The sequence below is a fragment of the Gorilla gorilla genome, chromosome 12, assembly GCF_029281585.2.
Source record: "Gorilla gorilla gorilla isolate KB3781 chromosome 12, NHGRI_mGorGor1-v2.1_pri, whole genome shotgun sequence".
NCBI lineage: Eukaryota > Metazoa > Chordata > Mammalia > Primates > Hominidae > Gorilla > Gorilla gorilla.
In genome coordinates this window covers 51,501,329-51,526,256 of record NC_073236.2, presented here as the reverse complement: position 1 = coordinate 51,526,256, position 24,928 = coordinate 51,501,329, and the positions used below count along the sequence as shown (strand labels likewise).

At 41.2% G+C, this 24,928-nt stretch overlaps 1 protein-coding gene across 1 annotated transcript; it reads left to right on the top strand.

The window, feature by feature from the left end:
- The first annotated feature begins 9,337 nt into the window (after positions 1–9,337).
- Positions 9,338–21,526, top strand: LOC115933449 (T-cell surface glycoprotein CD8 alpha chain-like). The gene is made up of 5 exons (XM_063695471.1): positions 9,338–9,404; positions 19,594–19,755; positions 19,851–20,204; positions 21,104–21,214; positions 21,345–21,526. The coding sequence occupies exons 1-5, from the start codon at positions 9,338–9,340 to the stop codon at positions 21,524–21,526; spliced, it is 876 nt and encodes a 291-aa protein (XP_063551541.1).
- Positions 21,527–24,928: the final 3,402 nt, after the last annotated feature.

Below are 24,928 nucleotides of genomic sequence, written 5' to 3'. Positions count from 1 at the left end.
ATGAAAAAATGCTCATCATCACTGGCCATCAGAGAAATGCAAATCAAAACCACAATGAGATAGCATCTCACACCAGTTAGAATGACAATCATTAAAAAGTCAGGAGACAACAGGTGCTGGAGAGGATGTGGAGAAATAGAAACACTTTTACACTGTTGGTGGGACTGTAAACTAATTCAACAATTGTGGAAGTCAGTGTGGTGATTCCTCAGGGATCTAGAACTAGAAATACCATTTGACCCAGCCATCCCATTACTGGGTATATACCCAAAGGAATATAAATCATGCTGCTATAAAGACGCATGCACACGTATGTTTATTGTGGCACTATTCACAATAGCAAAGACTTGGAACCAACTCAAATGTCCAACAATGATAGACTGGATTAAGAAAATGTGGCACATATACACCATGGAATACTATGCAGCCATAAAAAATGATGAGTTCATGTCCTTTGTAGGGACATGGATGAAGCTGGAAACCATCATTCTCAGCAAACTATCACAAGGACAAAAAACCAAACACTGCATGTTCTCACTCATAGGTGGGAATTGAACAATGAGAACACATGGACACAAGAAGGGGAACATCACACACCGGGGCCTGTTGTGGGGTGGGGGGAGGGGGGAGGGATAGCATTAGGAGATATACCTAATGCTAAACGGCAAGTTAATGAGTGCAGCACACCAACATGGCACATGTATACATATGTAACAAACCTGCACGTTGTGCACATGTACCCCAAAACTTAAAGTATAATAAAAAAAAGAATTACACACTTAAAAAACAAAAAAGAAAGAAATAATTTATCCTATAGGATTTCCCACATTTAGGGTTTGCCTGACTGTATCCTCATGATTTCACTGAGTTTTAAATAATAATTACATTATTTCCAAGGCAAAAAAAAAAAAAAAAAGAAAAAAAGTACAGTTTGAGGGAAAAAAACATTTAAAAAACACAGACATTTGAAGCAGGAAGCCCTGAAAGGAAGCTGTGGCTTTATGCTCTGTGGAATTTTGACTGCTGAGTGCCTTCTTCCTGAAAGGGAGTATCTACAGCATTGTCTGTCAAGTATGTGCATCCTAGTCCTGTCTTATCATTGTTCACAAGTCTTGAGTGGGATGGGGGACAGGTGCTATTTAGGAACTATGGGCAAAGAGGCTCAACTGCACAGAGTCTGATCTAGATGAGGAGATCTTGAACTTTAACTTACCACCATCATGGGAAATGCTTGTAGATGTTGCAGATGAAAATTAGTATATGTTGCATACAGTAAAAATGTAGATTGATTTAAACAAGCATAGAGAGTTGCCAACTGGATACTCCAAGATGGTCACAAGATCTTCCATCTTATTAGTTCCTCTAATAGTGTGATGTTGATAATTTCCCTATTGGACATATTAGCATACTTTTCCCCCTTTGGAATCTTAGTGAACCTATAATTGTGATAGAAGTAACACTGGATGTCTTCTGAGGCTATAGTAAGTCATAAGAGGTTATAAAACATCTGTCTGGTACTCTTCGAGGAAGTGTACAAGAAGCCAAGCAGGAGCATGTAGAGATTCACAGCCTCAGCTGAGGACTCATCCTATAGCCTGAATTGGCCACCTTTTATATGACTCCATCCCCAGCTGCTATCTGACTACATCCATGTAAGAAATCCCAAGCAGAAATCTTGGTCAGCCCAGGAAACACGTAACAACTACAAAGATAATAGTATAATGATGTCAATTGTAATGTGTCATTAAGTTTTGTGTGATTTGTTCTGAATCAGTAGTAACTAGCTGCCAACTCATAAATACAGAAAGAATTTGGAAGTAGAAAGTCATCTATGGCTATAAATGAATTTGGGTAATGTATACACTGGAGTTCTTATATTACTTTGGCTATTTTTCTTTAAGTTTAACAATATGCCCAAATAAAAAGTCACATAAAATATGTTCAACAAAACCAAACAGAAATGTACAAAATGCAGTTGGATGAAAATAAAGAAAACTCCAATAAATGGAAGGTTGCACCATGCTCATGAATTGGGAGACTTAATAGTGTATATTCTCCCTAAATTTGTTGAAAACGTTCACAGTAAAAAATCTCAGAGAATTGTTGTTGCAATTGAAAAGACATTACTTAAATATATGTGAACATTCAAAATGCAAAAAGTGACCAAGACAGTCTTCCTAAGATAAAAAATGTTGGAGGACTAATACTACACAATACCAAAGCCTGTAAGTTACAGTAATTAAAATTTATGGTATCAGTGAAGTGTCAAACAAATTAGCCAGCTCAATCAGTTTGAGAATCCAGAAACTGATCCACCCATGCGTAGTCATTTGATTTACAATAAAAGTGCTACTTCAAAGTAGTAGAAGTAAAATAAATTAATCATACCGGATCAATTCAGTATCTGTATTATATGAAAATGAATCTTAATTCTATACCATATACAAATATTAATCATCAATAAATTGTAAATATAAATATGAAAGGCCCAAGAGTAAATCCTCTACAAAAGGGTATAGAAGCATATTTCATGACCCTAGAGATAAAAAAATAATTCTTAGAGAAAATAAACAAAATATCTAGCATAAAGAAATTAATAAATTAGACTTCACTAGTATGACATCCTTTTTATAATGTTTAAAAGAAATAAACAACTTTTTAAAGGAATACATATAGAAGAAATAAACTACATTGATAAAGAATATTGAATTGAAAATTTTGATTAACTTGACGGTGGTGGGAAATAATATGTTTAAGAGATTGTGGAGAACCTCAAACTGGATACCAGTTGATATCTTAAGTGGTTGTTTTGCAGGATAGTAACATGAATTTATTATATTACTAATATTAATGAATGAATTAGTGAGTGCTAAAAATATGAATAAATAAATAAGAACCATAATGGACTAATAATAAAAGTGCATTATGGACCAACATTATAATTGTGTTATTAACCATCATATAAACTACTGAGGTAGATAAGTAAACTTCCATAGCTTATTTTCTGGTCACATGCATTAAAAATTAAAGCTAAGATTATAAAATATATAGAGGTTGAGGAAATGCAATACACTGTCAAACTCCTTTTGTTATAACTGCAGGTTCTTACTCGCTGTTGCATCAGAGCTAGCATTAGTTCCAGCTTCTGTTGCTAGGTAACCAAGTTCATTTGCATGGCTGTCCAGAAAATCCACAGCACTGCAAACCAGCCAAGAGGTGGCTAATGAAGAGAAATACCATCTATAATTCACATCTTCTGTCTTACTATACTTTTTCTTTTCATACTTTTTAAGCAAAGAAAAGCTTTGGCATCCTGTTCTTAATTGGGAAGAAAGGATCCAAACAAGAACCAAAAGCAAAAAAGCACACATCCAAGGGTGTGTGCATCCGGAGAGGATGTTCTGACTTGGAAGGAGAAATCCAGGACGTACTAAATCTAGAAGCTGAGGCAGAAGAGGAGTAAATAACTTTGATACAACATCATTATGAAAGTGTGCGATCTAAACAGGCCGTATCATGCCGTATCATGAACACACAAATCAGTCGGAAATGGCTTTCACTGTTTACCGTCAAAAACCCATCCGTTTCTCAAATATATTTTATAAAATTATAATGACTGAGCAGACAGTGGTCACAATATATATAAAACTCAGTATTTAATTCCTAAGTACCAATTCCCTAATTGTATTAACATGTATTTTGAAACTTCTCCGTCTACTTTGAAGCAAAATTAGTGTATGAACCAACAAAATGTGCTATTGTTGCACCTACCAGGAATTAATTTCCCTTTTAAGCATCCAGTTAATCTGGTTTAGCAGTGAGAGGCAGACAGCAAAGGATACTTAACAGAGTAAGAAGACCTGGATTCTGGTTCTCCTCAGGCTAACAGACGATAGCTACTTCGCATACAAACCACACAAGATTAGTATTCAGGAGAGTTTGAAACAAACACACACCTCTCAATAGGAAAGATAACTTAACAGAAAAAACGGACAGAACATGAAATGCACAAATGGGAAATTCCTAATGTTAAACATGAGAAGATGCCCCACCTTCAAGATGGTCAAAGAAAGGCAAAATTAGTACAACTAGATACTACTTCACACCCATCTGATTAATCTTTAAACATTTAAAGTCTGATAATACCAGGTATAGGTGAGAAATGAGGAAGCAGGAAGTGTTATAGGTGTTTGGTAGGGCTGTAAATTGGTATAAACCCTTCAGGGGAAAATGTTACAATACCTAGTAAAGCTGATAATGAGGCACCTGTCCTATGATGAAATAATCCATATTTAGGCATATACCAGAGAGCAGTGCTTTACAAACCAAGGGCTGGAAAATAAACTTGGTAGTGTGTCATAATCAGCATTTTGTAGATGCATTTTTTGATGTAGACATTCTGTATTCTCCTTACGGTATTTATACCTCTTCTTTGGTTATCAACATTAAGAGAAAGGTAGATTCACACTGTTATGTTATTGCTTTATTTAAAAAAGTGAGGGAGTGACGTGCCAAACCACTCTGCCAGGCCTTTCTGTCACATTTGCATCCCTATCCCTCCACTATTAGTTATCTGCCTTTCTGTGGCTATTTTATTAATTCTTCCAAGGATGATATGTATCTCTTACCATTCTATGGAAAGGAGAGAAATTCATACGTAGAGTGGGTGCCCTCAGGGCACTAGAGATGAATTCTCTCAAGGAACTCCAGCTGAGAAAGGTTCCTCCAAGTCTTAAAATCTGGGTTTTAATCCCAACTCTGTGACTTCAGGCAGGTTACTTACAAATCTAAGTTTTCACATCTGTATCTAGAGACAATAATCTCGACCTTACAAGTGTTTGGTGAAGATTAAGGTAAATAATGTACATGAAAACCTCTATGAGTATCCATCCATCAGTAAACCTTTAATACACAGTAGCTGAATCTGAGAGCCAGGCCAAACCTAACCGAACCTGAATCTGCGGGCCAGGTTGCCACCAAACCTTCTGCTTCTGTATTTAAAAGAATCCTTATTAGAAAATATAAACAAAAACAAATACACAAAAGCATGCAGAGATATTAATATTCATTAATTTAAAAGCACTTAAATGCAATTGCAGACTGGATTAGCTAGCACAGTTTAATGGATATTAAGTCCTTTTGTCCCTCTCTACCCAACACACAGACCTTGTTTATCACACACCAACGTAAAAGGCAGTTCTGGACTGCTCACCCAGAACTATCTTAAAATATCCTATATGTCATTTTTTTATACCATTACTCCATTCACTCCTTAATACAGTCAGCATTTTGCCTCACCAATGTAGATACTCCACCCAGTGGCAGCAAAAGATCTGTTTAGATAATGAGGTTAAAACTTTTTTAACTATTATTGTTCCCCTTCAACATTACCAGCTCTGCAATGGCCTCAGTGATTTCCCAGTACAGCGCAGTGTTTAAGAACAGATTCTTGAGTAAAAACTTTTTCCAAACCTTGATCCACTACTTCCAAATTATATACCTGGGTATTGAGTCTCAGTTTCCTCATATATAAAATGGGAATAATGTCCCTGCATCATGGGATAGATATAAATGTATGTAAAGCACTTAGCTCACTATGTGGAACATGGTCAACACTCAATATGTGATAGCTATTATCCTCCTACCTATGACTACTATTTAGTCTGTTTTCATCCTACTTAATGAGGTCAAGTAAATCCTCAACTGCTTTCATCATCTGATCAAATCCACACCTCTCAGGCCTTCCATCATTTACCTTTCCCTATTCCCAATAGGAGCAGTCACTCTAATCAAGTCAATCTTGAAGCATCTTAAACATGAATCAGGCATATTCTCAGTTGCTGTTTTGCCCTTTCTGAGCCTCAAGGAAAAATCTCATCTCACTGTTCTGCTGCTCTAAATCTTACCCATTCTTCCAAGTCAAATTTAAGATAGCAACTACCTTTACTTTATAATAAGCAGTGTCTATTCCATGCAAACTTCTTTCATGTAGCCTCAGAATTTTTCCAGTTATTTTACATATACAAAACAGCAATCTTATAAAGGACATGTAGTGTGTGGTCAGCTTTTTATTATACCACATCAGATTTGAGATATTAAAATCTTTAGTACTATTTAACACATATGCACACATACCTAGAAGTCTAAAGCAATAATCATTTTTATTGACTTTTCTTAGGAAGTAAACTTTAAAAGTCAATTGACTAAATAAAATACTGAATAAAATACCCTAAACTGGACTGAATTCTAGATTATCTAAAAATGGGAGAGGAAATCAAGAACAGCCCAAATACATTATTTTTACTAAAAAAAAAAAATTGTCACAGAACAAATATTATTTATTTTAAATAAATAATGGGCCAGGCACAGTGGCTCACACCAATAATCCCAACAATGGGAGGCCAGGAGTTCAAGACTATCCTGGGCAACACTGCAAGACCACATCTCTATGCAAAAATGAAAAAAATTAACTGGGCATGGTAGCAAGCGCATGTAGGCCCAGCTACTTGTCTGGGACTTGGATGCTGAGGTGGGAGGACCACTCGAGCCCAGGGAGGTCAAGGCTGTAGTGAGCTGTGATGGTGTCACTGCACTCCAGCCTAGGCAACAGAGCGAGACTCTGTTCATAATAATTAAAAGCCAAACAATATCTTGGCTACCACCACCAGAAACTTCTATTCTGCTTATATTTTCAGAGACATGATAGGTAGGGAACTTTAAAACATAAGTATTAAAATATAAAAGGAAAAATACCACTGAGCATGACTAAAATTTACTAATGTTGCTCACTCAAAACCAGCCTGTTCATACAGGAGCCACTGGCTTCTTTGTCCTCATCCTGTGAGGGTGGGAGCATATGTCCATAAAGTGGTACTCACAGGCTGATGGACATTCCAGTTTATTACTCAGGTCTGTTTGGCGTGGTTCTTAAAAGCCTTATGCCACACTGGATTCGGCTTTATCCTGTTTGGTCACCACCAATCAGGTCCACCCAGCCTTTACAACAGGCTGCCCAGAGCTTACACAACTACCAGGTTCGAATTAAAAGAGCTCCTGGAGGACTTAACAAGTCAATGGAGTCTTATGTGAAACAGCCTCCACGGAATTCCTGATGTATGTGAGAAGCCCATTCACAACGTCTAGGTACTTCTATTGGGGAAACAGCTTCCTCTTCAGCTGAGGCCAAGTAGATGCCAAAAATACGGGGAGAGTGTCTACTGAAAGATATTAGGGAACTGAGCTAAAAGATCCAGGCTTTCCTCTGTGGTGGCAGACTACAGTACCACAAACACTATTCAGTGTCAGCTAAATAATATAGTATGTATGTACGTATTTTTTTTTTTTTGAGATGGAGTCTCGCTCTGTTGCCCAGACTGGAGTGCAGTGGTGCAATCTCGACTCACTGCAACCTCCGCCTCCCAGGTTCAAGCGATTCTCCTCCCTCAGCCTCCCAAGTAACTGGGATTAGAGGAATGTGCCTAATTTTTTTTTGTATTTTTAGTAGAGATGGGAGTTTGCCATGTTGGCCAAGCTAGTCTCAAACTCCTGACCTCAGGTGAGCCGCCTGCCTCGGCCTCCCAAAGTGCTGGGATTACAAGTGTGAGCCACCACGCCCAGCAGACTAAATAATATAGTTTCATATGACGAATGAGAAGAATCCAGAATCCAGGTCACCTAGAACCAAAACTACTTTCACAGGAACATGAAACAATTTTTTGGGCTGGGCACTACTCAGGAGGCTGAGGCAGGAGAATCGCTTGAACCTGGGAGGCAGAGTTTGCAGTGAGCTGAGATGGTGCCACTGCACTCCAGCTTGGGCAAAAGAGTGAGAGTCCTTCTCAAAACAAAAACAGAAACAAAAACAAAAACCAAAAACATCCCAATTTTTTTGAAAGAAACTGTATAAGAATTACTTGAAAAAGTCCTTATAACTTCCAAGGGCATGAAAAAAAAAAAAAGTCCTCAAAAGAGCAATGAGTAAATTAAAATATGTGATTAGGAATCTTTACCATGAACACATCCCCCTGCCCAAATAAGCCAGAATGTAGATTATTCATTATAAATGTGCTCCCTTGATATCCACTTCCAAAAAGATACTTCCAATTTTGGCACCAAGTACATCCAGATAATGTTTTGCCTTAAAGATTAGTCAAAATATCTGACAACCCTTATGAATATCTATAAAGACCTGCTAGGTCTGGAGTAAGAGATGCTCAGCCAGGCACCAGTAGCAAGCAGGACAAGAGCAAAAGAAGGTTCTGATCATCATGACAGGACAACAAACATAAACTAGGAAACAGGGACATACATGGCATATATGGTCACCCTACCAGCTGCAGAAAGCATAATTGGTGAATTATTTGCCCATTTGCTCCGGATCCTGGTCAGTAGCCCACACACTAGAATTATAGTTGCTGAGCCCATCCCCCCTTATTCCAAGAATCTCTGATTGGCTGCCTTGGAAGCTTTAGCTCTTCTCACTGTCATACCACCTTTGGTTCTACTGTCCAAATGCTGACCTTCTGTTATAACTGCAGGCAGCCTGGTGGTCACGCAGATGTCCCCAAGAACTTCCTGGGGTTCTCTCTGAACTTTGAGCCATTTAGAATCACCAGGATGCCTTGGTCACTGTCAACATCAAAATGTGAATCTTCTTAGACACCACCAGTAGTTACTGTACCTCTAGAGGAACTGAGGGTTCTTCACCCACAAATGAAGACCATCTCTAAAGTGCCCCATCACATTCTAGAAGGATACAGCTGCTGGAAGAAAATAAAGTATCCCACCACCACTCCCACAGTTCTTAAGCTCATACACACCAACAACCACTCCAGGAACCAACTGAAGACTTCAAATATCATAGTACCAGATAGGGTTGATGCCAAACCCACTTCTAAAACTGTGTTCACTCTCTTGGAGTTACCAAACGGGCTTCACAACCTCAAAGCCATTTCACAATCTCCCCAAAGTCTCAATCTCCCCACAATCTCCCCAGTCACAATCTCCCCAAAGTCTGCCTTCCCAGACTTTGCTGGTGACTGCCATCACTGACATCACAACGTGGCTGGAACCCTGCTGCTGCCAAAACCACCCTCCGACTCTCTGGCCAAGTCAAACCCCTCACACCACTATGGGAGTAGTGAGAACTCTCTGAAAGGCCACTAACACTTCTGTAAGCCACAACTACCAAAACAAGTCCTCTGAGCCCATGCCACTCACAGTCTTGTCATACCACACCTACCAGTGAACAGTACTGCCTTATAAGCATATAGTTCTGACTCAAGCAGCATCAAGCCTAGCCTTTTCACAGAATAATTTCTAACAGTTGGGTCTACCCATGAGTTACACGAACCACTCTCCAGATTCAGTGAGCTTCTATTACGTCTGCTACAACTATCACTCTTGTGAGTACAGACTAAGTTAACTCATAAGACTGTTTAGAAGATGCCTTTGCTACAAAGGGCACTCCTCGAAAGTGCTTCCTACCCTCCCAGAAATTTACGATGTGTGAAGAGAAATGCCCCAACCAGTCACAATCTCCCCAATGTCTGAAGTAGTCAGAGGTATCACACAGTAACCTTGAACTACTTCTCTTAGGCGCCAATAGGACTATGAACTCCATGAATAAAATCAGCTGGTACTAAAAATGGTAACTGCTTATAAGTCAACCACCAGGTGAAAGATGGCTTACTCAAAAAATGTCACAAGAAAAAAAACATCAAATAAAAGTGACCAGCCTCACTGCCTAGCAACCAACCCACTCACTCATTCACACAGAAGGCAAAATTGAAAGGTAGCTGGGACGCCCATAGGAAGAAAACAGTTAGGATGATGCAGGGGAGACTGATACAAGGCTGTTATTCTAATCATCCCATAACAGAGACAGAGTCACAGCTAGGGAATTATTCAGGAATTAGGAAAAGTTACTTCTGGTAAACAAACTCCCGCATACTGGGTTAACATTTCTTTGGAACTTTATTTATCATGACCCTAGGAGCTCTAGTCATATATGCAAATGGATAAACAACAAAGCTATAAAAGCAGAGGGTTTTAATTTTGCTTTTATTTTTTAAATAATAGCAACAAGGAACTTTAGTAAGAATAACATAGTAAAACTAGACCTGTAAAAGTTATCAAAAGCAAACATGACAGGAATAGCATAATTTGTGAAAGCTAGTACTATCAAAGCACTGACAGAAGAAAAAGAATGATGCTAAAAAATACAAAACACTTCTTTCAATACCATACCTTATCAATGGCTTTTCCAACCCGAGAAACACTGCTGTGGATGTCTTTGTGGTCTGAGGCCAATTTTTGAACAGTATCCTTTATTCTTTTACAGCACTGTGTCAAAACAAGCGAAAGTGTCCCTGATAATTCAGCATCTTGGCCTATAAAAAAACAAAGGAAGGGCTGGTTACTCACTGAAGCAAACCCAAAGATGGCAAGTTTCTAATGGGCCTTTTGGACCATGAAAGATGGAAGAAAAGTGAAGAAAAACCAGTATCTGCTTTGAAGCTGATGGTCACACTCATAGATGTGATTTTTCAAATGGATACTCAGAAAGATATAATTTTTTTATTTTTGGAAATAAGAAAATTTTACTGTGAAAGGAATCATTTTTATCATTACAAAAACCAGCACAGGCTGTGAATAGTACTGTCAAGGCAGTATTATTTTTGAGAAAATATGTCTAAGTGAATAAACTCACTTATTAAACCCAGTTACACTGTTCAAGTCATTCTCAAAATGTTCTGGTTGTTACTAAATTTCCTCAAGAGAGATGATTTAGCGCAAATGCTTCACATTCCATATAAAGAGGTAGAAGAAAACAAACTTCCCTGGGTACCACGATGTGCAGAAAGGAGTTAACACAGCAGGTCATAGACTACTACCCTTAGAAAGTCCTGCTTACAAAGTCACCTCTTGGCTGGCATATAGAAACCTGGGAGTTTGGGAGTGTTCCCATCACTCCCTAACTCAGTGTTCCCCAACCTTTTTGGCACTAGGGACCAGTTTAGTGGAAGACATTTCTTCCACGGACGAAGGCTGGGGGGAATGGTTTCAGGATGAAACTGTTCCACCTCAGATCAGGCGTTAGTTAGATTCTCATAAGGAGCACGTGAGCCAGATCCCTCGAATGTGCAGTTCACAACAGGGTTCATGCCCCTATGAGAATCTAATGCTGCCACTGATCTGACAGTGGGTGGAGCTCAGGCGGCAATGCTCGTTCACCGCCGCTTGCCTCCCGCTGTGCGCGGCCTGGTTCCTAACAGGCCACAGAGGGGTACTGGTCCATACCCGGGGGTTTGGAGACCCCTGCCCTAGCTGAAAAGAATGGCTCATTGTGCCTAAACTGTTGTACAGTGTGATTTATGGTGAACATCTGCTTTCCTTCTGGGAATCTAGAATTTTGATACATGCTAGGCAGTGAGTACCTGGCTTTCTCCTGGCTTGGAGAAAGCTTCCAATAGTCCTCTCCCAGTGAAGTCACATGGAATACGCTTAATTCCTGCAGCCATGGTTTGTGAGAAGTGTTAAGTGTTGCCTACCAGGGAAGCTCACTAGCAGCTCAGTGCCCAGGGTTTTTATTGGGGGCTGGTCACCAGGGCACCCACTGCCTAACTTTGGACTTTGGACTTCTGCCCCATGACTCTTTTCCCTTTGGTGATTTTGCTTTACACCCTTTTGCTGTAATAAATTTTAGCTAAGAGTATGATTATATGCTGAATTGTGTGACTCCTTTTAATGAATCACTGGAACCTAAAGGTGGTTTTGAAGACCCCTGACACACATGAGATCAACCAAAAGTTACTACAGTTTACATCCGTTCCCTGAGCTACCTCCCTCCAAATTTTGTTCCTATAGCAGGAAAAAAAGGAGGAGAAGGGAGAAAAAGAGACAGATAAAACAAACCCAGTTATGGTATTTGTCATTTCCCTCTCTATCTACGTATTCCCACCTGTAAGCAACAGGCCTGGTTTCTGAAATCCTAACCAACATTATATAGAAGAGGTTCTTGAATTTTAATTTACATCCGAATCACTTAAAGTTAAAACAAAGTAGCTGGACCCCATCCCCAGAGTTTCTCACTCAATAGGTCCAGGATGGAACCTGAGAATTTAAACAAGGAGCCCAAGAGTACAACAGCCCTAGGATGCCCGCTCATTTAACCAATATTTATTGAGCACTCACTATATATGACAGGTACAGCAGTGAAACAAAATAACCAAAAATCCCTTCCCAACAACTTAACTTCTGGCAAGAGATGTAACACACAAAATAAGCAAATTATATACTACGACAAAAGATGATACATGCTACCTGGGGAAGAAAAGCAGGGTAAGAGAGATGGGGAGTGTGTGTGGGTGGAGCAACCGCAACTTCAAAACAGTGCTGGCATGGTAGGCTTCACTGAGTAGATGACACTGGAGCCAAGACTTGAAAAAAGTGAAGGAATTACCATGTGGCTGGCTACTTTGGGGAAAGCATGCCAGGCGGAGGGGAGAAAAGCCCTACTGCAAAAATACACCTAGACTATTCAAACAACAAAGAGGTCAGCGTGTCAAAAGTGGATTTCTGGCCAAGGAAAATAGAAGAAGAGGTCCAAGAGATAATGGTCCTGGTTTGGTAGGATCTCTTTGGCATTGTAAAGACTTATGCTTTTACTTTGACTGAAAGGGACCACTGCAAGGTTTTGAGCAGAGAAGGCATGTAAACCAATAAAAAAAAAAAAAACCCACAAAAAACATTTTTTTTTTTGAGACAGGGTCTCGCTCTGTTGCCCACACTGGAGTGCAGTGGCACAATCTGGGCTCACTGCAACCTCTGCTTCCCATGCTTAAGCAATCCTCCTACCTCAGCCTCCCAAGTAGCTTGGATGACAGGCGCCCACCACCACACCGGATAATTTTTGTATTTTTTGCAGAGACAGGGCTTCATTATGTTGCCCAGGCTGGTCTCAAACTTCTGTGCTGAAGCAATCCTCCTGCCTCGGCCTCCCAAAGTACTCGGATTACAGGCGTGAGCCACCATGCCTGGCCGATAAAACATTTCAATATGGTCAGTCTAACTGGCAACAGGAGTACCAGAACTGAGCAGGAAAATAAGAGGCTGTGGCAGCAATCCAGATGAGAAATGACACTGGCTCAGTCCAGGATTTCATGACTGGACATGAGTGAAGAAAAGGACTCACAGATGTCTCCAAGATTTCTAGCCTGGGTCAACTAGAAAGATGGAGTTGTCTTCAGTTAAAACAAAAACAATCTCAGCACTTCAGGAGGCCAAGGCAGGAGGATCACTTGAGCACAGGAGTTTGAAACCAACCTTGGGCAACAGAGTCAGACCCTGTCTCTACAAAACATACAAAAATTAGCTGGGCATGGTGGCACACGACTGTGGTCCCAGCAACTTGGGAAGCTGAGGCGCGAGATCACTTCAGCCTGGGACGTGTCGGCTGCAGGGAGCTACAGCACTGCCCTCCAGCCTGAGTGACAGAGTGAGACCTCAACTCCCCATCCTGCCAAAAAAGAATAAAGGCTAAGCAGGTATGAGGGGTGAGGAGAGAGAGAAAGTTCAGTTTGGGGCTTGTTAAGTTTGAGACATTGAGTAGGCACCGCAGTGCATAAGTGGAGGAGTTGGTGAGATATACAAACCTGGAGTTCAACAGCAGTGTTAGTGCTGGAGATACAAATTTGTGAGTCACTGACATATATATATATATATGATACTTAATGCATGGGACTATATGAAATCACCAGGGGAGTCAGTACAGACACAGAGAAGTGATAAAAGAACTGAGTCTTGAGAACTCCAAGTTTATGAGGCTGGGAAGAAATAGAACTGGAAAAGGAGGCTAACAAAGACTACTGAAGCACTAACTGTGATGGAGGAGGAAACTCAAGAAAAGTATAATATTGGGGAAACCAAGAGAAGAAAATGTGTCAAGGAAGGAGGAGTAACCAGCTGTGTTGATGTGCTACTAGGTCAAGATGTGGACTGAGAATTGGCCACTGGGTTTACAATGTGGAAGTAATCAGTGCCGATGACAAGAATAGTTTCTCTAAAATTCTATGAAAAGAAATCCTGAAAGGTTACAGGGAACTGTGAAGAGGGACTATATTAAGTCTGGTTCAATGACAACTACTGAGATAAATGAAAAGATAAGAAAAAAGCTTTCCTTATCTCTAAATACAGTTGCACAAAGTTTCTATCAAGTGTTTCCAACTTCCAATAACACAATTAGGCTTCCAACTTCTAATAACATAATTTAGGCTAAGGCAGGACTTGGTACTTCAAGAAAATTTCAAAATCTGTTTAAAAGGTGTTCCATAGATTTCTTGGACCAAAAGCATCTAATTGCTTCAGCAGCTCTGTTCTGGCCATTTCTGATCTTTCTGTACCTAAAGCACACCTAACCTCAACAGCCTCATCTTCTCTATGAACCCCTCTGACCACAGACTTACTCCCTCTTCTGAATTCCTGGTAACTTCTGATCTCTCCCCTACTCCCCCAGCACTTAATTATAACCCATTTTAACAATTTCGTGTATATATACCGTCATCAGTCTCTACTAAACATAAGCCCCCAAGGGAAGACCAAGTCCTTGTTATAAATTGTATACTCCAGTTTTATATTAATAGTGCCTGCAAATGTGCAAGACATATAAGTATCTGAATTGATGGTAAATAAAGTGAGGAAAAAATAATTTTTGTTTTTGCTTTTGTTAGAGCCATATTCAACAAATGGTGCTGAAACAACAAGATATCCACATGCAAAAGAATCACATAATATATAAAAACTAATTCAAATGAGCCAAATGCAGTGGCTCAAGCCTGTAATACAGGCACTTTGGGAGCCCGAGGTGGGTGGATTGCTTGAGCCCAGGAGTTTGAGACTAACTTGGGCAACATGGCAGAACTCCATCCCTACAAAGAATACAAAAATTAGCAGGGGGTGGTGGTGCACTCCCATAGTCCAAGCTTCTAGGGAGGCTGAGGTGGGAGGACTGCTTGAGCCCAGAAGGTAGAGGCTGCAGTGAACTGTAAGCATGTCACTACACTCCAGCCTGGGCAACAGAGTGAGACCCTGTCTCAAAAAAATAAAATCAAAAATAAAAATTAACTCAAATGGAATAAAGACCTAAATGTAAGAGCTGAAACTATCAAATTCTTAAAAGAAAACAGATGCATTTCTGACCTTGAATTAGGCAATGGTTTTTCAGCTATGACACCACAAGCACAAGCAACCAAAGAAAAAATAATTAAAATGGACTTCATCAAAATTAAAAACTTGTGTTGCAAACACTATCAATAAAGTGAAAAGACAATTCATAGAAGGGGAGCAAATATTTGCAAATCACATTCTGATAAGGGTTTAGTATCCAGAATAATATAAAGAACTCTTAAAGCTCAACAATAACAAGACAAACAATGCAATTTAAAAATGGGCAAAGCACAAGGCACAGTTCATGCCTGTAATCCCAGCACTCTGGGAGGCCAAGGCAGGTGAACCACTTGAGCCCAGGAGTTTGAGACTAGCCTGGACAACAAGGCGAGACTCTGTCTCTACAAAAAAAATACAAAAATGTGACTGGGCACAGTGGCTCATGCCAGTAGTCCTAGCAACTAGGGAGGCCGAGGCAAGTGGATCCCTTGAGCCCAGGAGGTTGAGGCTGCAGTGAGCTATGATTGCGCCACTGCATTCCAGCCTGGATGAAAAACAAGACCCTAACTCAAAAAAAAAAGGTTCATGGATTTGAATAGACAGTTTTCAAAAGAAGATATACAAATAGCCAACAGGCACACAAAAAGATGCTCAATATTATTGGTCATTATGAGATGAAAATCAAAACTACAATGAGATACTACTTCATGCCCACAAGATTGGCTATCAGGAAAACACAATAATAACTGTTGGAAAGGATGTGGAGAAATTCAAAGCCTTATCCATTGCTAGTGGAATATAAAATGGTGCAGACACCATAGAAAACAATTTGGCAGTTCCTCAGAACGTTAAACAGTTACCATATGACCCAGAAATTCCACTCCTAGTTATATCCTAGTTATATACCCAAAAGAACAACATGTCCACACAAAAACCTGAATCAGAATGTTCACAGTAGCATTATTCATAAGACAAAAACTGGTAACAAACCAAACCTCCAAAGAATGAATGGATAAACAATGGATTATCCAGTCATTAAAGGAAATGAGGTACTGATACATACTATGACATAGATGAACCTTGAAAATATTACATTAAGTATTCAATAAGCCAGACACAAAAGGCCACATATTGTGTCATTTCATTTGCATGGAAGGTACAGAATAGACAAATCTCTAGAGACAGACATAGATTAATGGTATCTGGAGTGGGAGGAGACAGGGTGGGAATGGAGAGTGACTGTTAATGAGTACTGGATTTCTTTCAGAAATAAAGAAAATGTTTTTAAAAAGAAGTCAAAACTCCTATCCATCCAGACACATTTATTTCTACAACCAGCAGACAACAAGGTAGGAAAAATACAAAAAATAAAAAGGGTGCCAGGTATGATGGCTCACGCCTGTAATTCCAGCACTAAGGAAGGCCGAGGCAGGCGGATCACTTGAGGTCAGGAGTCTGAGACCAGCCTGGCCAATATGGTGAAATCCCGTCTCTACTAAAAATACAAAAATTAGCTGGGCGTGGTGGTGAGCGCCTGCAATCCCAGCTACTAAGGAGGCTGAGGCAAGAGAATAGCTTGAACCCTGGAGGCAGAGGCTGCAGTAAGCCGAGATTGCACCACTGCACTGCAGCCTCGGTGACAGAGCGAGATTCAGTCTCGAAAACAATAATAATAAAAATAAAAAAGGATGAAGCCAAGCTGGAGGAAAGAGGTCACCTAGAATTTACCACTGAACTTCCACGCACCAACCTTGAAATCCACTGATATTTTCAAATCGTAGTAACTTACATATCTGGAGTTTGGTGCTATTTGTTACCTCCTTTTCTTCCTTTACCATCTACAAATTCCTCTAATTTTTGGTTTTCAATTTTATGAATGACAGACACAAGCAGTTTATGGCCAATTAATTAATACTGAGAGTTCTCAGAATGCTCCAAGGAAAAATAATTTCTGTAAGGTATTTGGAAACTCAAGAAAAGCAGAATGGAATAATCTGAAAGAGAACCCTGGGAAAGCCCTGTTAAGAGAGAAAGAGTTCACTAATGCATTTTCAAATGGATTCAGTGGAAAGCAGCCAAAGGTTTAAAACAGGTTTGAAAATTGCTATAATGACCAGACTGACAGTCAACCAAACTTCTATAAGTCCTACTGGGAGAGTTCTAATGTTCTTTTGATTTCTCTGTATGAAAACACAACCTGCTTCTAGGAGAACCTTTATGTGAAAGAAACTGGATTCAGTTCCTAGAAGAAAAGCTGGGGAATTACTGTGACAGCCATCTCCACCATAACTACATCCAGGTTGGCCACTGCGGTGGTCACTTGTCACCCAGAAGAAAGTCCTGCACTAACTGTGTCTTCCAATGTAGTAAACCCAGGGAACCCAGGCCCAATACATGAGCCTGAAAGAAACAACTCTGACGCAATGCTCACTCATCACTGGAGGGTCACAGTACTTTTTAAAGTCAGTTTTATGATTAAACAAGTGTAAGAATTAGCATGTTCAATATAAGCAAAGAACGAACATATGTAGACCATCTACATGTGTTGCTTTATTAAGTTAAAATTTTCAATAAAATAGAACAGCACCTTTTATCATATAAACAGATGTTAAGCACGACACTCTCAAAATTTTCAAGTTCTGCCCTTGAGCCTCACTGCTTTGCCATTTTAGGATGTATGCCCACTAGTTTCACAGAAACAATAAATAAGAAAAATGTTTGTTTCCATAGCATCCTATATTTCCCTATCAGAGTTTCACACTTTGTTGTAAATAGTTATTTGTCCATTACTCCCACAAAATTAACTTTAGTAGGAAATATGACCAATCCCCAAAGTTTAGTATAGTAACTGGCAAATACTACACGTTCAGTAACTAGTTACCAAAAGAATAAATATGAAAATAATTAATTATGTATTACATAATCTCAATTTCAAACCCAGCATTGAAGACTGTCTGGTACTACCAACACCCTCTGAAATTGCCAGCAGTTTCACTCAGCAGTTCACTGACCCCTCACTCTCTCACAGAATGTTTAGCATCTGCTACACAATAGCACTGCAGCCTAAGTTCTGCAAATACCAAGTAAGTTAGGAAATAATACTGTTCCTGTCTGTCAATAACATTATTGCCTAAGTAGAAAATCCCAAAGAATCTACACACGAACACAATCGAAGAATAGATGAGAGTTCAACAAGGTCACAGTACCCAAGATCAACACAAACATACAAACACACATATGCACACATATTTTCAAATAAGACACATTCACAAAAGAGTCCCCTGGCATCAGTTATAAGTTCCTTCTCTCTTCCAAATAATGACCTCTCCCACCAACCCCAGGAATTAATGGGCTTGTGCTCTGACTCAAGTCACTTTTGAGACCGTTTCTTTTTCACAAAACTATTTCCACATTTGTCAAAGATGCAATGAAACATCTCTAATATATAATGTGACCCTATAAAATTATATTCTAAGTCAGAATATAGGAAGGTATAACAAACGTACACATTAAAAGGGTGACTGGTTTGCACAAAGCTAAAAACTATAAAATCCCTAGTAATACCTTGGTTACACCTTCAATACACTTTTAGCATTTTGTACATACATTTGTTTTACTTTCTTCCCTACTGATCACAAGGCTCAAAAAAAAGCACGTCTCGTGTCCAGCTCCGTGACAAGATTTACCCACTATTTTGGCTCACCTTAATACAATCTAGACAAATATATCATTAATATTGACAAGTACGTTTCTCATCCCTACTCAGTATTTGCACTTTTAATTTTCCGTCTGCCACTTATTTTTATGATATGGGGGGGAGGGGGTTCAACTGCACAAACACACTGTTAAAGATAGCACTGCTAAAACTAAACAGCTGGTTGGTAGGCAGCACACCATGTTGCAGCCTGAAATGTCTGCCATCAGGAGATAATAAAAAGTTCTAATTTGCTCTATAAAAGGCAGTTTAAAGGCGTCAATTACACCATGAAATACATGCTACCCACGAGTCAAACACATGAGAGATGAGACCCACCATACTTGAGAGCACTCTATAAAAAAATAGGGAGGCACAATATAAAAAAGTATTGTTATGGTGATGATTTTCAAAAAGGTTGAAAGTATCACCACCTAAGACTGGAATATTTCCACAGAAATAAGATTCCGCAGAAATCACTAAGACCTGGCTTGACATTTTAATGAATATCCTGTAGGCAGGAAAAATTTAAAATATCCAAGTTTATAAATATTACATGTATTGCATCTGAGCTCTTCTGAGTTATGAAAAGTTAACTCCACCTTCATAAGATGGACAGAGATCTTAAATTTAGAATTAAGTGGAAAGCAAAATGGAACACAAGTTTTGATGCAGATAAATACAAAGAAATCCATTTAGGAAACAAACCTAACTGTACCTAAATGAAAACTCAGACCTCATAGAGAGGTCGAAGGGCGCAACTTCCCCCCCTCGGCGCCCCACCGGCTCCCGCGCGCCTCCCCTCGCGCCCGAGCTTCGAGCCAAGCAGCGTCCTGGGGAGCGCGTCATGGCCTTACCCGTGACTGCCTTGCTCCTGCCGCTGGCCTTGCTGCTCCGTGAGTTTGAGACGCCCGGGAAGGCAGGGGATGGGGCGGGCGGGGGGCGGGGGGCGCGGGACTGGGGGCTCAGCCTCGCTGCTTGCCGCCTGCAGACGCCGCCAGGCCGAGTCAGTTCCGGGTGTGGCCGCTGGATCGGACCTGGAACCTGGGCGAGACGGTGGAGCTGAAGTGCCAGGTGCTGCTGTCCAACCCGACGTCGGGCTGCTCGTGGCTCTTCCAGCCGCGCGGCGCCGCCGCCAGTCCCACCTTCCTCCTATACCTCTCCCAAAACAAGCCCAAGGCGGCCGAGGGGCTGGACACCCAGCGGTTCTCGGGCAAGAGGTTGGGGGACACCTTCGTCCTCACCCTGAGCGACTTCCGCCGAGAGAACGAGGGCTACTATTTCTGCTCGGCCCTGAGCAACTCCATCATGTACTTCAGCCACTTCGTGCCGGTCTTCCTCCCAGGTCCGGGCGCCGGGTGCGGCACCTCTCCGCATGGGGCTTGGGGTTCACCTCAACCTGTTTTCCACACGTGGGCCCTGCTTTCAAGCCTCTTAGCGCACCTGGAAGCGACTTAGATACTGTTCCCATTTCACAGACACAGCAAACTGAGGCTAACGCGAGGCTGAGTAGGGACTGGGGATGGCTTTTTACGTCCGGCCGATCTGGGCTCAAGTTCGGATTCTTGTGTGATTCTGGGCAAATGACTTAAATTCTCTGCGCCTCCGTTTGCTCGTGGGTAAAATGCGGACAGCAATCAACCCGCGCTCCAGGGTTGCTGGTTCAGCCTGGGAGAGAAGCCAGGTGCAGGGGAGCCGGCTCCTGCGCTCCGGCTCTGGGCGCCGCGTGCGCTGGGCTGAGCCGAGGCCCGAGCACAGGGGTCTGCGCACATCCCGGGGTCCCCATCCTGTCTCCTCTGCCATCCCTTCTCCCAGGAAAACCGGGGGGAGGCGTCCCCGTGGGGAAAGGTGCGCGAGGCCGGGGCTCGGGCGGGGGCGCCTCCATAACCCCAGCCTGGCCCCCAACCACGCTCTGTTGCTCTTGCAGCGAAGCCCACCAGGACGCCAGCGCCGCGACCACCAACACCGGCGCCCACCATCGCGTCGCAGCCCCTGTCCCTGCGCCCAGAGGCGTGCCGGCCAGCGGCGGGGGGCGCAGGTGAGGCGTGCGGGGGCCCGGGGCGGGGGCGGCACGCACCGCGGGGAGAGCCCATGCCAGGGACAGCCCTGATACTGTAGGTAGAGTCAAGGGCTGTCCAAGTGGTGGGAAACCGAGATCTGAGGCGGAGAGACGTTCCCGGGACGGTGGGGCGGTTGGGAGGTCCTGGGCCCGCTCCTAAATGTCGGCGTCTTTGGTGTCGTCAGTGCACACGAGGGGGCTGGACTTCGCCTGTGATATCTACATCTGGGCGCCCTTGGCCGGGACCTGTGGGGTCCTTCTCCTGTCACTGGTTATCACCCTTTACTGCAACCACAGTAAGTCCCGAGGAATCGCGGCGGGGAGGAGTCGGCCCCGCTCCTGCCCTTGGCTCTGCTAGCTCCAGGCGGACCTTGCCAGGGGGGCGCTTGGGGTTGAGTTTTCTGGGACTCCCGAGCTGCCCCGCAGGTACAGGCACTTCTTTCTGGGAGATAGAATGCGAGAAAGCCCTTCCCGCTCCTTGCGCTCTCGGAGAGGTTTTGGGAGACAAAGCCCCGTTCCCAGAGCCGCTGCAGCGGGTGTGTTCCGTCGAACAAATGTACCCCTACTTTGGAGTTATTTGTCGATCTCCACCTCAATCAAGTGATTGAGTTTAGCATAATTAGTAGTGACATGAAGGAATATTATGTGCTTCTAGCTGTAATACAGAATGAAGTACGTGATGTCATCTAAGTTTTCTTCCCCAAAATATGAATACTTAGACCTAACTTCCTGTTTATAGGAAATATAGGCAATAGAGAATTATATTTTAAAATACCATGAGATAAGGAAATAGATAGCTAGGAATGGCTAAAGCTTTATTATTATTGTTGTTGTTTATTTATTTATTTGTTTTTTGAGATGGAGTCTTGCTCTGTCACCCAGGCTGGAGTGCAGTGGCATGATCTCAGTTCACTGCAAGCTCTGCCTCCCAGGTTCATGCCATTCTCCCGCCTCACCCTCCCGAGTAGCTGGGACTACAGGTGCCCGCCACCACACCCGGCTAATTTTGTTTTTATATTTTTAGTAGAGCTGGGGTTTCACTGTGTTAGCCAGGATGGTCTCAATCTCCTGACCTTGTGATCTACCCACCCACCTCGGCCTCCCAAAGTGCTGGGATTACAGGCGTGAGCCACCATACCCAGCCAAGCTTGATAATTATTAAAACTGGCTGATGGGGATTCATTATCCTATTCTGTTTACTTTGTATTTATTTGAAATTTTCCATGATAAAAAGTTTGTAGTCTACATTCTGGTTTCTTTAAAAAAGTCACGGAGAAAGAAAAAAAGGTGGGGACTGTTCTACATTGAAAGAGACTAAAGAGACATCACCAAATGCAGTAATTTTTGATCCTTGTTAAATGAACTTTGATTGAGTCCTGGTTTTAGAAAACTAGCTAAAAAGATATTTTTGGGGAAAATTTGGGAAAGTTGAAAATTACTGGCCAGTAGCTGATGTTAGAGAAGTATTATTTTTTTCTTAGGGATGATGATTTTATGGTTTTATAGAACATCTTTATTTTTAGAAAAGGCATGGTGAAGTATTTAGGGGTGAAATGTCATGATGTGCGTGCAATTTATTTTTAGACAGTCAGCATTCCCATTCCAAAAATCCCATATGTACACAAATGCACACATACAAACAAATATGGCAAAATTTTCATGATTGTTGGATTTAGGTGAAATATGTCTGCTGCATTATTTCAACTTTTCTTACTGAAAATTTTTATAACAAAAAGTTGGAGGAAGAACTAATGCATTTATTGTAGATGAATTAGGGTTGACAAGAGGTTTTGGAGGCTTTGACTAATGTTAAGTTTCATTTTTGTAAACGCTGAAATCTTTGTATCTGGACACTGCTTCCTCCCACTCCTCCCACCTACCATTAACTATTTCCTGATGAGTACTGTATTCTAACTATTTATTGGAAAGGATAAACTGAATCATTATTCCAACATTTGAGGGCATATGTGAAAGCATTTGTGTCCTGGAGTGTTGAAGCCAGTGATCTTTTTGATGGTAATTTTTTCCCCATATAATTCATATAGTTAGTATAGATGTGAAAAGTGCATTTGATGATATCCAAGTAGTTCTTTGCTTCTATATCTTCATCTTAATTTCTCCAAGAACAGTTGCCTGTTTACTAGATTCCATGGAAGTGCAGTTAGATACATTATCTCATTTATCTTAAGATCACTTGTAAGTGTCATTGTAAGATTTGGAATTTCAGTCTTTTGATCTGGAAAATATATTGTTACTTAATCTTCTTGCTAATATGGGGAAAGATAATTTTCTATTTTGTTTATGAAATAATATCAGGTATATGTGACTCAGATTTTATCTGTTCATTGTTTTACCTATCCTGCAAGTATTTTTTTTTGGTTGTTCTTTTTATTTTTTCATTTATTCTTTTTGTTTTTTAATAGAGATGGGGGTCTCACTATGTTGTCCAGGCTGGTCTTGAACCCCTGGGCTCTAGTGATCCTCCTGGCTTGGCCTCCTAAAGTGCTGAGATTACAGGCGTGAGCCACTGTGCCTGGTCTTCTGCAAGTATTTAGTCTCACTGTGTTTCAGACATTATGCTGGGGCTACAAAGGTGAATGTAGTTTCTGCCATTGAAGGACTCATAGCCTAGAAAGGAGAACAAACAGATCAACTGAAGTGCTGTATTCTGAATGCTGTATAATAACTACCTGTCCACAGAGTGATGAGAGCCCAAAGGACTGAGTGCCAAAGGGAGGGTTTTTCAAAGAAGATGCTATTTGTGTTACAAAATGGTGGCAGAAGGGCATTCTAGGCAGAGGAAATCACAGCAAAAAGAATTATGGAAAAAGATGACTTTTTAAACTTCAGAATGGCTGTACACAAAGTGTGGGTGTGGAGTGATGCGAGTGGATGCTGGCAGTATACAGACCAAAGGGCCTTGTATATAAACCAAGGAATTTGGATTTTAAACTGTGTACTGAAGGGAGCCTGCCAAGGATTTTAAAATGGAAGGGATCAATTTTGTGTTTTGAGAAGAGATTGCTTTGTTAGCAATATATATATAGGATTGACTGGAGAGGAGGGAGACTGTTGTCAGGGGCACTATTTTGTGACTGTTCAGGTAAAAGATTGGTGCCTTGGCAAAGAAGGGGTGACAAAGCAGAGGGAGATGTGGAAGGGGTTAGTGATCTCTTAGATATCAGGGATAAAAGAGATGTTAAAATATTTACTTTTAGAGGCTGAGAGGATGGGATTTCATGAAAGGAAGTTGAGACTGTAATCGGTGCATTGTAGATTTTGGACATTTCAGGTTGGAGCACAGCTCTCATGCATGGTTTTCTTCATGAATTTTCATTTCTTAACCATTAAAATCTCCCACAACTCAACAATAAAACAAACTACCCAATTAAAAAATTGGGCAGAAGGACTTAAATGGACATTTTTCTAAAGATGCACACATGGTCAATAAGCACATGAAAAGATGCTCAGCTTCGCTAATCATTAGGCAAATGCAGATTACAACCACAATGAGATACCACTTTACTAGGTTGGCTGTTATTAAAGAAACATAACAAATGTTGGTGAGGATGTCCAGAAATTGGAACTCCTGTGCATTGCTGATGGGAATGTAACATAGCTGCTGTGGAAAAGTTTGGCGATTTCTCAAAAAGTTGTACGTGTAGCCAGGCATGGTGGTGCATGCCTGTACTCCCAAGCTGTTCAGGAGACTGAGGCAGGGGGGTCACGTGAACCCAGGAGTTGTAGGCTGCTGCGAGCTAGAATCATGCCTTGCATTGCAGTTTGGGTGACAGAGTGAGACCCCATCTCTTAAAAGAAAAGTTATACTTAGAATTACCATTATGATCCAGCAGTTCCAGTTCTAGGTATATGCACAATTGAATTGAGAACAGGGATTCACAGATACTTGTACACCAGTGTTTTAAGCAGCATTATTTATGATAGCCAAAAGGTAGAAACAACCCATGTCCATTGACAGATGAATGGATAAACAAATGTGGTATATGCTA